Source organism: Embiotoca jacksoni, unplaced genomic scaffold (genome assembly GCF_022577435.1).
Source record: "Embiotoca jacksoni isolate LCO1_2020_lvr unplaced genomic scaffold, fEmbJac1.0.p SCAF_18, whole genome shotgun sequence".
Classification (NCBI taxonomy): Eukaryota; Metazoa; Chordata; class Actinopteri; family Embiotocidae; genus Embiotoca; species Embiotoca jacksoni.
In genome coordinates, this window is record NW_027185318.1 from 1,194,661 (window position 1) to 1,207,095 (window position 12,435).

Genomic DNA, 12,435 nt, shown 5'->3' on the forward strand with positions numbered 1-12,435 from the left:
GAACTGGATTAATCCTTTATTTAGCCTTTATATAACTATAGGCAACTTCACAGGCAACTGTTTGTGTTTTCTGCCAAAATTCTCACGTGGAACTGACTATATTTCTCTCTGGAGTTCTTTATTTCATACTTTATCCTGGTCAACACATGGAGTCTTATGAACAATGGCAGCTTTAAAGAATTAAGAGGAAATATATATTTATTTGTTTTATAATGAATCAAACCAAAGAAAATAGGCCGGTTGCATGAATGAAATTTAACAGAAACAATATTTGCAAAGAAGACAGTCATTTTAGACTCTTGTCAAAAACAATACAAAACTAAATTTGAAACAGTAGATGGCAAAAGTGTACAGCATGAAAACAGTCCACTAAATATTTCAATCATTTCTCAAGAAATATTGACCTGTGAAAAAAATGAAACATGTGTCCAGTGCACATTAATGTGTGTTTATAGTTACTAAAACAATGTCTCTCAATATATATGCATTGCTTTAAATTCCATCTAATCACAGTATAATAAGAAGAGCAGCGACTCCAAGAAATAGGCAACTTAAGCTGCAGGTGGCGCTGCTAATGGAGTGAGATCTGAAAGGGGAGGGCATTGTGATGGTGATTCCTGGCCAACAGTCATCACAGTCGACACCACAGAAGAAGCACGAGTCCAAGTTGTGAAGAACATCCGAGTTGTATGTGCTCGTTGCTTTTCTCGCTGAAAATGATCAAATGAAATTATGACCACTGGTTTCTGTCACTCTGTGTTTATCACTGTGAAATTAGCAGCATCACAGCCGTAACAGCAAACTGCAGGTTCAGGTTTTTAACCAGATGCAGACGTTACAATGAAGCTACAGCAAAATTGTTTGCAATTGTACTCACTCGGTTCATAGTAGTCGTAAACCTGCACCACAGCATCCTGTACATGGGCCACTCTGTAAACTCTCATCAGGGGAAGTGTGATGCAAACCTCTGACTTCGTAAGCTGCAAAGAATCCCAGAAAAATAGTAAGTGATGAAAAACTGCTGTTTGTGTACACAACATACAGTTTAACAGTTATCTATTGTTTAGTATATGGTGAGCATGGTGTATATGAATCTATTGAAGTCACTGTTACTGTTAACTTAAGGCCTTCAAATGTAGACTGAAGATGTAGTACCTGTAGAAGATGAGTGAAGGTCAATAACATGACATGTTTTTGAACCTGGACTGTGAATTATACTCGAGGTTTGCAGCTTGCAGGTGGTTTGGTTGTTCTTTTTTTTTTTTTTTTTTTTTAAACTATCATAGTGAACACACATATTTAGTCCATAGGGTTTCTGTGGGATTCCAATGACCTGACTACTGTTAAAATTACACACAAACTACACATTGTGGGTTTAGGGAGCTGATGCCGACCATTTTCAAACGGCTGTAACTGTTTTACAACCTGACCAGGAAACACTCACTGCATCCAGGTACAGGATGATTTTCTCGGGCGTTGTGTCCATCTTCCTGATGAAGTCTGGTGGAGCAGCAGCTCCGAGGGAGAGAGAGAAACCGCTGAGCATGCCCACATCCACTATGACCATACCTGTTTGAGGTATCACCTGATTGTCCTTTAATCTTAAGCGGAAAAAGGAACAGGTCAAAGGATTTCACAGCATAACCTAAAAAATATATATATTTCTTTTTATATAAATACTTAAAATGATATTAACTTCACATGCACTTGGTTTCAGTACTTACCTGGTGCATATCGACAACATCATGTGATTGTGGTCGTCCTCATCAGTCGTCTTGACATTCAATGAGAAGGCCTCCTCCTCCTCCTCCTCCTCCTCCTCCTCCTCCTCCTCATCCAACTGGAGGTTCGGTGGAAACGTTTTGCTCTCCAGGTTGTAAAACACATTCAACTGGATGATTCATGGAAGTGGTCAAAAATTTAAAAAACCTTACGTTTTAGAGATAAAAGGCATTTTCTTCAGGCTTGAGAAATCTCTCTATTCCATCAAGCCAAAAACAAACTCAATATTTGCATTTATTTATTTGTCACATAAGATAATCAAATTACACAAATGAAAACATTCCTGCTGAGTCAGGTGTAGTTATGGTTTTGCAAATCCCACGCAAGTAATTGATGCAATGTCATATAATCACAGAAATACAGATTAAACACAGCAAAGAAGGGACTTCGTTAAACTGTACCTGAAATGTGGCGAATCCTTTTCCTTCTATGTATATATTTAGATGTAGATCTTTGTTAGCATTAATCTGAGAAACAAGAATGTAAAAGTAGGAAATAAAGACATTTCAGCTTTGCAGGTTTTAACTTTGTGGGCAAGGTCATACAGTAAGTACAACACCTATAATTGGTCTAATTTAATCATTAATAAATGCATTACAACAAGTGTGAGATTGCAGCTAAGTTTATCCTCATACTACCTCTTGGCTTTGATACATCTGATAGTTGGTGGAGTTGATTTGAAACTGTGACTCAAACGAGGACGTTGGGGAAGATATATTCATTCGGAGGTTGATGGCTTTGGCACCGCTGAATGCAGAAAAGAAAGACAGAACCTGGAGGGCGAGTATTGTGTCCTGAGGAAGAAATATGTCAAATATGTGCATTTGGATGATATCTCCATATTCAGTGTTCAGGATTTGGATTAGAACTACAGCATCTTTTTGCATGAAGGTACCACAGCTGGTTTGAGGTAAGATAGTTAGCTAATTTACAGTGAATTAACATCCTTCTCACATTTTTTCAGTGTCTTTAGGACTGAACCAAACAGTTGTAACTTTATTTCTAGCTGCATAGTTACGAATCAGTTTCTCAAGTAACAAAATGTAAAAAAAAAAAGAAGGTATTTTAGCGTCACCTGTGTCGTCCCATAGCCCCCCAGATGGTTCCTCTGCATGCTTAACCACTTCATAAGCTCAAAGGCATTAATGAAGTCGCCACGCCTGATTAGAACCAGCAGCACATAAGAGGCCATCTCGATCTGTGCTGAGTGTGGCTGCCGGTCATGTGACCTCAGGCCAGCAGAGGATCTCCACATCATGACTCCATCTTAGGAAACAAATGACAATGTGAACAATCAGTAAGCATGTGCAGATATTGCTGGTTCAGCAGCATTATGATGCACTGAAACAACTCGACACCGAACGGGCCTCGGAGTAACTGAGATTTGACAAAAGGATATTAATTTGAAGCATGACATGTGACCATCAAACCTCAGCATATTGAATATCTATTAAATTATAAAATAATAATCCAATTCTTATGGCTATAACAACATAATAATTTCAAAAAATCCACCCAAACTTGCTCAGGATGTTACCACAATTGCAGTTACATGTCTCCTTTGTTTAAAAACCCCCCAGCATAAAGCCTTTGAAATCACCTCTGTAGTCAGCTCTCCTCCTGAGCTCAGCGAGGGCTGTGCCGGCCACGGGACTGTTGGCCAGAGTCAAAGCATAAGCCACCAGACACAGGCTGTAGTTACTGATCACACTGCTGGACACTCTGTTCTCCAGGTACGTCTGGGCCAGAGACACATTGTCTGGGTACATTCCCTTCACACAAGAACAGGACAAAAGATCATTACTGTTTTATAGGACAGCGATTAAGATATAATGTTCTGAAAAGCTAAAGGTTCATTTTCAGTGTTGACACAACCACTAAATGGTATTTAGGTCTGTTGTAAAAAATAATCAAAGCTTCTGAAATACATACGTTCCACCAATTCACCGCAAGGTCCCTGTCCTCCAGGAGTGCCACCAGTACGTAAGCAGTGAGTGCCACCGGGCCGTCATCCAGCCCCCCCTGCATCTCTGTGTGGATCACCCTGCCCACCTCAGGGAACTCCCCACGGGGCCCCTGCTGCTTCAAGAGCCAAGTCATGGCTCTGACCAGGACGCTGCGGTCTATCTGCATGAAGGTCCGAGCCTGGAGGAAGGAACGCAGCACAAAGGCTGTCAGCCTAAAGATCACAGAGAGAGAGAGAAAGGGAGAGTGGCCGTCAGAGAAATTCAATTCACACTGAAGATTTATGGACGTGTGTCACATTGGTGACCTACCATGTGCTACCAGAGTGGTCGCTGTCTCCAAACGCACTGAAGGAACCATCCTCTCGTTGGTAGGACAGCTGTTTATGATATCCTTACAGCAGAAAATACATCACAAAGCCACAATAACAATGCAGCAACACAGAATTTATATCGATCCACACATTCCTAAATAGGATGGGTGTTTTTTTTTTTACAAAAACTTACATACAAAATAGCACTCAGAATAATCCTGATATAATGAACATGTGACTCGGGGGTGTTGTAAAGGCAGCTTACCTTCCATCATGTAGCCCAGAGCCCTGCTACTGATCTCTTTGTTGTCCTGGTCTGAGATTTCCAGGTACTGGAGAACATAAACACTTGGAACAAAGTGGATCATGTTCTGCTCCCCACATCCAAGAGGCAACTGAACCAGTGAATCCAAGTTGTTGATGGACAAAGCCAAGCTGTCACCTGCGTAAAACAATACATGAGGGAAGCAGGAAAGATTTAAGTGTTGCGCAACATAATTACATAATAAAGCCCTCAAATGTATGCTTCATCAAACAGCAGTTCAATTGTGGAAACTTTTGACCTTTACATGAAAGAGAAGAACCTTTTTCACAATGGCCACTTGCGAAAACTAGCGGTTTAAATTACAAGGAATGGAAGAATGCTGAAGAAACTATAAACAAACACAAAGCTACAGCACTGCAGACACAAAGCCTTTATCCTGCAATATTTCCTTAATGTTTAATAAAGCTGACTATCACAACAAGCACAGAAACCACAATCTTGGCTCCAACCGAGGACAATCTTCAAGCTTGCCTCTCTAGCATGACCATCGCCAAACATCCTTCAACCTGAATGGAGCAAAGCCAAACAGCTTGACAGCTGTTCAAAATCTGCTCGCCATAAACATTCCTGTTTGATGTCCATCCTTTTCATTTCACAACTTTTTGTACCTTAAATGCTTTCAAGAGTTTGATACGCATATATCTGAGCTCACAAAGGAAAAACACAAAGGAAAATGAATGCAAAGGCATATTAACACATGCCTAATTGACTAAAAGTAAACAAAAACTCCATGAAGATGGAACTGCCAATGGCACAACAGGGAAGATGAATAGTAGACGTACCAACCAATGCCACCTGGGCCCTCTGGCTGCCTGGTACCACATCTGGTGGGAAGGAGAAGGACACGGATCTGGAATAGTTGTACATCTCTGGTTCCAGCTCCAGGAACAGAGTCTGTGAGGAGGACTGTTCAACTCCCTCGGGCTTCATGAACATGGAGGTAATTCACTGTTATGGGATTAACTGTACACCACGAAGCAAGCTGTATTTTGTTTATTGCATCCTTATGTATAAATGCACATTAAGATCTTCCTAACAAGCCTGCTAAGTCCAACAAGTTAGAGTTCATATTCTGTCGTTCCTTACCTTCACCATTATGCTCCGAACAAGGTTATCTGAGGCGTCTGCAGACACGGCGTCCACAGCTATTTCCATCTCACCCAGAGTCAGAGGCCTTATAGGAAACAGGGCTGAAGCAGACGCATGACTCCCTAAAAAGAGTTTTTGGCCGTTTAGAACCAACGCATCCCTTCGACCGGTCAAAACAAACTCAAAGGCCTCACTCTGTGCTAGCAGCACGATGACCTTCAGAGAGAAACACGTTGGAAAGAAGAACAATCCTTTAAAACAATGAATGTAACATATTCTGTGACAGATGTTTATTATTGGAGGACATCAGTGAATCATCTGTCAGACCTCTGAGATCTGAATCTAAAGAGGGAAGGTAAGACTTCTCCAACAGGTCAGTTTATTTAAAGGACCCATTTTAGGAAAAGTACACCACAAAACTGTGTCCCACATACGTCTACGTCCTGCCCTAAATGGCTGACGATGTTCACTTCCAGCACGATCTCCTCCCCTCTGATGAGATACGGTGGGACGGCCAGAGACAAGGAGAAACCTTTGGATACAGTCAGCTGTCAATGAGAGGACGTGGATATTAGGGAAGAGAACTTATCGGTGTCTACTTTTCATGACTGTAAAACAAGCACAACATCCTCTTTGCAAAAGGAAGACAACAACATTTTTGGGAAATATCTGAAATTTAAGAAACATCGCTGGCTTACAGAGGAACATCAAGTGTTTTGTTACCTCGCTCGGTACAGGCGTGAAGCCCAAACCCGAGTTCTCTGACATCACCACCGCTAAGGCGCCCAAAGAAGTGACACCATTAGGCACTGTTATTTTCCCGCTGGTCCACGTCATATTACTGACAGAAAAGGAAGAAAAAAACCAAAAAAAGCAGGTTTTGCATTAAATATTCAGTGAACTGATATTGATATTTGAATCTCCAATCCACTCCCAGTACGTTTCGCCCTCACCTGACGTTGGCATCGAGCCACAGTAAGGGTTCAGAGGTATCCATCCAGTGGCTCCAGTACTTCTGCACAGGTAGGATATCTTCTTCTGGAAGATTTCCCAAAAGAGAAGAGATCAGATTGTTGATCTGAAGAATGTATTAGTACTGAAATTGGGAGATCAAGTCAATATGTTAATGGCCATAAGATGGACTCTCGATTAGAGAACCAGTTTTACCATTTTTAGGTCCACCAAGCTTCTTTTTCTCATATGATCCCACATTTGTCAGCATCCTCAGATTACATTCCTGTAGTATGAAAGAAACAAAAAACCAGAATAATGGTGAATCTCTTATTGTAGCAGTACATGAGGCCCATTATCAGATGATGTGTTGTTAGAGGGATCGGTGATTAAATAGAGGTCAGGTCTATCGCTGGTGACGCAAGGTGGAAAACAGTCTCAGCTCTGCCGATGCCTTAGGTGATCTCCGATTTTAAATGATCTGCTCTACCACACACACAATACAATAAAGGCTTCCAGAGCGTCGGAGGAGACAAAAGGTGGTGAAGCTTTGTTTCCTCCATCTTATGGTGCCGGTCCGACACCAAACACACGGGAGTTACCAGAAAAAGGAGACACCTCCTAACAAAACAGACAGATATGTTACATCCAGACGAGCCGGTTTACTGGTCGCACTGTGAATCCATGTACGGTATCTAACTGGGAAATAGTGCTAACAGATACTTTACAGCAGATTGAGATGACCTCTTTGTACTGAAACTGTGAAATGGACAATGGGGAAATGAAGCAAATCTGACCGTGTATGAACAGGTGACTTTCCGATAAAGGTTCACAGAAGTTTAAATTTCACGGATTCATTTCTGCTCTTTTGTCCTCACTCAATATTTACTCAAGGCCTTGAAGAGTAGTGTAGCTTCTGGGTGCAGCTTAAATCCGAAATCCCAATTACAGCACTTCAGCTAATGACAGTGTTTTAAACTAAAAAGAAAGCGTTGACCTTTCGGATTTTGTTAATCAGTCATCATACCCGCTCCACTTTAAATTCTGGCTCAGCCTGCGGAGCATCATCATGTATCCCAAAAACCACGATCCCAACCGGGTAGCTGGATTCAGCAGAAACCACAGTGAGCGATACCTGCTCACCTGGTGGTGCCCTGGTACTGCTCCAGTTCAGAAGTACCTGAAGAGAGCAAGCACACAGACTATCACAGTCATGGCCGGGAGGATTACTGTACGTTAGAATAATCTGATCAAATATGTAGAATAAAACAACAAATTAAAGCACTTGGTTGTATTGATGGATGCGTATGTGTGCTGTGTCGCTGGTGACTTCTCCGTCAGAGAGGATGCAGTAGACAGTGATGCAGGCTTCAGGGTACCAGGACGGCGCTGGGGTCAGAGAGAAAGAGGAGGAGCTTCTGGTCCCAGCTGCCACCACCTGACCGTTAGAACTCACCTGCAAGCAAAAAAAACATAGAAAGAAGCTTTAGTTATTTGCATTTAACCACAAACCTCCCTGTATATGTTGTTTAAAAAAGTTTGCATGCATTACTTGAAATATTTAACCAAACGTACCACGAAGTGAAGTTGTGTTGGTTGGAAGGTGCTCTCCACATTTAGTTGAAGAGGCCATCTAACCTGAAAGTTCAAATATATCATGTAAATTATGTCCAGGCTGCATAATTAACAACATAATTGAGGTATGTTTCCTGTGTACTTCTGATTTTAGTGGTATAAAATATATGTTTGGTTACCCGTGCAGGTAAAGTGCTGACTGGGAGGATCTGAATATACGAGCCACTAGGAGAGGAGTAGTTGGTGTAAACCACCAGAGTCTCCTCACTGGATCTGAATCGGGCCTGAACGTAAACACAAGTTGAAGAAATTGGTGAATCTGTGATAGCAGTCATGTGCAGATATCCTCAGTCTTTGTGTTCTTTCCAAAGATGTTTTGTTACACTTCAGTTTCCAGAACATGTGACTGACTGGTTAAATTCTCTGGGGCCATTTTTCACAACAGTAAATGGATGTATTTTTATTGCACTGAAACTACTCCTCCAACTTCCCAGGTACCGAGAATCAAAATACTCACCCGGATAAAAAGCATCTCTACTTGATCCTGTAATTTAAACTGAATGTGGACGTTCCCGTCCTCGGGCACAGAAAGCGCCAGAGTTGTAGGTTCTTCATTCATCACAGACGTTCTCTGAGTGACTTCCACCACAGCAGGGTGCATTAGATCCAACATGCTGAGTCGCTTTCTGTCATTTTGAGAGATAGTGAGCTGTGGAACACAAGCAGAGGAGTTCGTTCTCTCAGGGAAATAATAGTCTAAAATAGCCATGAAAGAAAAATAATAATAATAATAATAATAATTCACTCACGTTTGTAGAGAAGTGTAACGATGGCTTTAATGTGGGTGGAAAATGGTGGAATGTAATCTGGAATTTGTTCTGCATGAGGTGGACTTCCACAGTTTTGTTCACTTTAAGTCCTCAAAAAACAAAATAATATTTTGCGGTTTGATGTTGAAAAATTCTACATATTTTAGACATGAACCAAAAAAGGTTTAAAACATTTCGTACCTGTGGAACTGTCATTTACACAGACAGCAACGTGTACGACGACGTGGTCACCGCTGCTGTTTGCTGACAAAGTGTGTAAGGCCTGAAGTTGGTCCGCGCTGAAGAAAAACTGTGTTGACCCATAAGTCTGGAAGAGGAGGTTAAGATGAGGTTAAAAACAGCATTTCTGCTTCAGTTTATGTCTAAAAGTGAAGAGATGAGTAAAACCTCACCTGGTTAGTTTGCGTTAGCAGCAATGGAGAGGGTGGATTGTTTATAGCATGCTGCAGAACGACTGAAACAGTCAGTGTCCCGTGTACAGGTTGTCCACTGAGGTAACTGGAGGGAGAAACATACGAATGTGTACATGCTTAACATATAATTAGTTATGATGTCGTTGATTTAAATGACTTTAACGAACTCACAGTGCCCTCACTGATCCTGAGATATCGTCTCCAATGAGGACCTGCGATGGCGTCTTGACCAGCACTTCAAAATAAGGATGCTCTGCAACAACAGTCATTAAAATTATAGCAAGATACTTTTACCATGTTCGCTATATTAATTTAATGTGGTAGCGTTTACCTTTGTGAATTAGTAGTAAACACAAAGCGTTAAAAATAGCAGACAAATTAGTTTGACCTGATGGTAGGGTTAGATGAAATGTCAGGAGATTCCCAAAGTTCCTACAGTTCATTGGGACTATGAATGTTTGTACCTAATTTGTTAGACATCCATCTGAATTAATGACAACCAAAAATAATAACCAGCGGTGGTAAGGAAAGAGTCTGTCCTCTGGTAACCGTGTGTCTGTACAACATTTTATGCCACAATGGATCCAGTTGTGTTAAATTATCAAGAAGGATCAGCAGAGTATTTAAAATCTATCATCTGGAGACCTTGAAAGTCTTGGTACAAAATTAAATGGCAATCCATCAAGTGGTTTTCAAGATATTTCACTCTGAACCACTGATATCAGTCTCATGGTGGTGGGATAGAATATTTATAGCGACTCCAAAATCAGCAGGATTCATCCTCTGGGTACCACGAACGTCTGTCGAAAATGTCATCCATCCAAAGAGGTGGCCTGACTGAGCGACAATGGCTCCCCTAAAGCCATGTGTAACACATAATATATTACCATAATGCTCCACAATGAAGGCTTTCTCATCAGTCACACCCTGTATGGAGAGGATGGGAGATTAAATGGGAAGATGTTTCTTGTTCCATGTGAATAGCATTCTTTGAATCAGCATGTTAAACAAAGGTAAATATGTTTAGGTTTTTCAAGCCTACATTCACTGTGGTTGCGACCGTCCACCGTCCAAGAGGAGGCTTCTGGGATAAACTGAATTCTTGCAACACAATCCCCGGATTCCCGGTGGACTCCCACCTGTCAACGACGTTCCCACTGGGATCCTGCACGTGACAAAGAAACGTCAATCAAACTTCCAACCAGACAATGCCGGACTAAAAATCTGTTGAGCTCCTCTGGCTTTGTTCTTTCACACAGAAAACAGAAACCTACCCGAACAGAGATTTCCACTCTTCCTGTGTATGGATAGTTGTCCAGCTGAACAGACACGACTCTGATTTTGACGGTGTCCTCCGGTTTGTAGCGTGATCTGCCGGTTTGGATGAAGGAGGAGACGTTCCTGAGGTTGAACTTGAGGGTGGTGGTGTTGGTGAAAATGAGACTGTCCCCCCTGTAGCCGCTCACCGTCAAGTTAAAGAGGGAATTGTGGAGTATGGAGCCAGAAATCTGGAGCAAAAATGGGATCAGAAACATACAGTGCAGAGGTGGTGTTAGACTTACATTTCATTATTCTCTCTATTTCAGCAAGCGTCTGAACGGGGAAAGAAAAGGAAAGTTCACTCACAGGAGGAAGTGTGAGGACACTGGTCAAACCTTAAAAAAACAGAATGATGTTTTAGTGCAAAGTCAAAATGTCATTCAACAAATGAAGCCTAAATCTCTTGTTTAATTCGCAGTCTCACCTCCTTGAAAGTTCTCTGTTTGGGATACTTTGGTTTCACCATGTGCCACTTCAGCCATCAGCCTGCCAGGGAAGTCAGAGAAGACGGTGACGGCCAGCGGAGTCGGTGTGCCGGCACGCAGCTCCTCTGGACCCGAGATCAGAAACAAGGTCGTACTGGTATGGAGGGAAGAAAAGGGTGTTATTGATTAGTACATAAATCAATTCTGGTGTTCTTTGTAGTCTAAAAAAATTGTTGACTGCGGTCACGACAAACTTACTGGGATGGATCCTGCGTCAAACCAGAAACGGCGAAACACACAACTTCCAAACACACGAGGGTCCAGATCCTGTTCATGTTCTCGGCGGTCGGGTTCAGATCCCAACCTGACAGCACCTGCTGCAGGTAACGAGACTGATCTGGACCTGCATGTGACAAAACTCTACACCCCACCCCCCCCAACCCCCACACACACACCCATTCCCAACGGGCCACACTCACCTGCTCATACACACACTGATACACACATCAGTATGCATACCCATATTATGACACATGGCATCTTTGTCACACACAATGGATAAAGTGGAGGAGGGGGTGTTCACACTCTTAACGCCTTTGCCCAGAGGGACACAGCTCCTCTGTCTTTTCAAAGTCAGACAGTTCCCAGTTGTGTCCAAAGCCCAGAGAGAGAAACTGCTGTTATCGAATCCACACGGAGAAGAAAACACAACGCAGCATCTGTGACACGAGGTCACGTGGGAGCTTCATTCTGGGAATGTTATCTGAAAATAAAGGCTGCTATTCAAACCATTTCCTATATTATAAGACTCTCCTCAGACTACTACCTGAATACAAGATCCATATTAGCACAAATCAGTAAAGCAGTAAACAGACTTGACATTTTCATTATCCAGAGACAACACAGGGTGACAGGCCAGCTGTGGGAGTTGTGTCTCAGGAACATATTATGGGATTGATCAGGCACCAAAATGCAGTCGTCCAAAAACACTCTCTATCCTAAAACAGCTTCTGCTGCTGAACTCGAGTGATTTTAAACTGAACGAGAGATGGCTTGTTTGAATTGTTTTGCACCGTATGTCAATGTGAAACCGAGGAGGTGCCACGAGGAGGTGGAAGCAAAAATAGCAGCGTGGAGGATATGAGGCGACATCATGTGAGGAACACCGACAATGCTTTGACCACTAAGAAATAATTACAATTTCCAGTGATGAGACAGGCACAATGACAGCATGTATGACCTCTTTCTTACCAGCAGGTGGCAGTAGAGTCATAGCTAACCCAGCACTTCAAATCTAAGCTCCTCCCCCTTCAACAAACTAGAGATGAGAAGACTTTACTTGGTAAAAGCCCATAAATGGATGTTCATGTCCATGATTTCACTCAGCAGCTGTTAAATGTAAGAGCTCCTCCTCCTTACACAATAGTCACACAGCATTATTTGATCC

General features: G+C 42.1%; 1 protein-coding gene across 1 annotated transcript; it reads right to left on the reverse strand.

Annotated features, from left to right (window-relative positions):
• Window positions 1-280: 280 nt before the first annotated feature.
• LOC138199646 (CD109 antigen-like) lies at window positions 281-11,323 on the reverse strand. The gene is made up of 32 exons (XM_069151784.1): window positions 11,247-11,323; window positions 10,988-11,142; window positions 10,870-10,898; window positions 10,518-10,751; window positions 10,286-10,408; window positions 10,131-10,170; window positions 9,415-9,496; window positions 9,223-9,328; window positions 9,011-9,137; window positions 8,810-8,919; window positions 8,518-8,709; window positions 8,180-8,284; window positions 8,001-8,063; window positions 7,711-7,881; window positions 7,453-7,605; window positions 6,642-6,711; window positions 6,428-6,506; window positions 6,198-6,315; window positions 5,909-6,022; window positions 5,472-5,690; window positions 5,168-5,309; window positions 4,326-4,502; window positions 4,059-4,140; window positions 3,730-3,961; window positions 3,383-3,554; window positions 2,858-3,048; window positions 2,421-2,576; window positions 2,184-2,249; window positions 1,725-1,891; window positions 1,445-1,601; window positions 878-980; window positions 281-710 (listed from the first exon to the last, which is right to left on the reverse strand). Exons 1-32 carry the CDS (start codon window positions 11,321-11,323, stop codon window positions 508-510), a joined length of 4,215 nt encoding a protein of 1,404 aa, XP_069007885.1. The 3' UTR covers window positions 281-507.
• Between the last annotated feature and the right edge of the window lie 1,112 nt (window positions 11,324-12,435).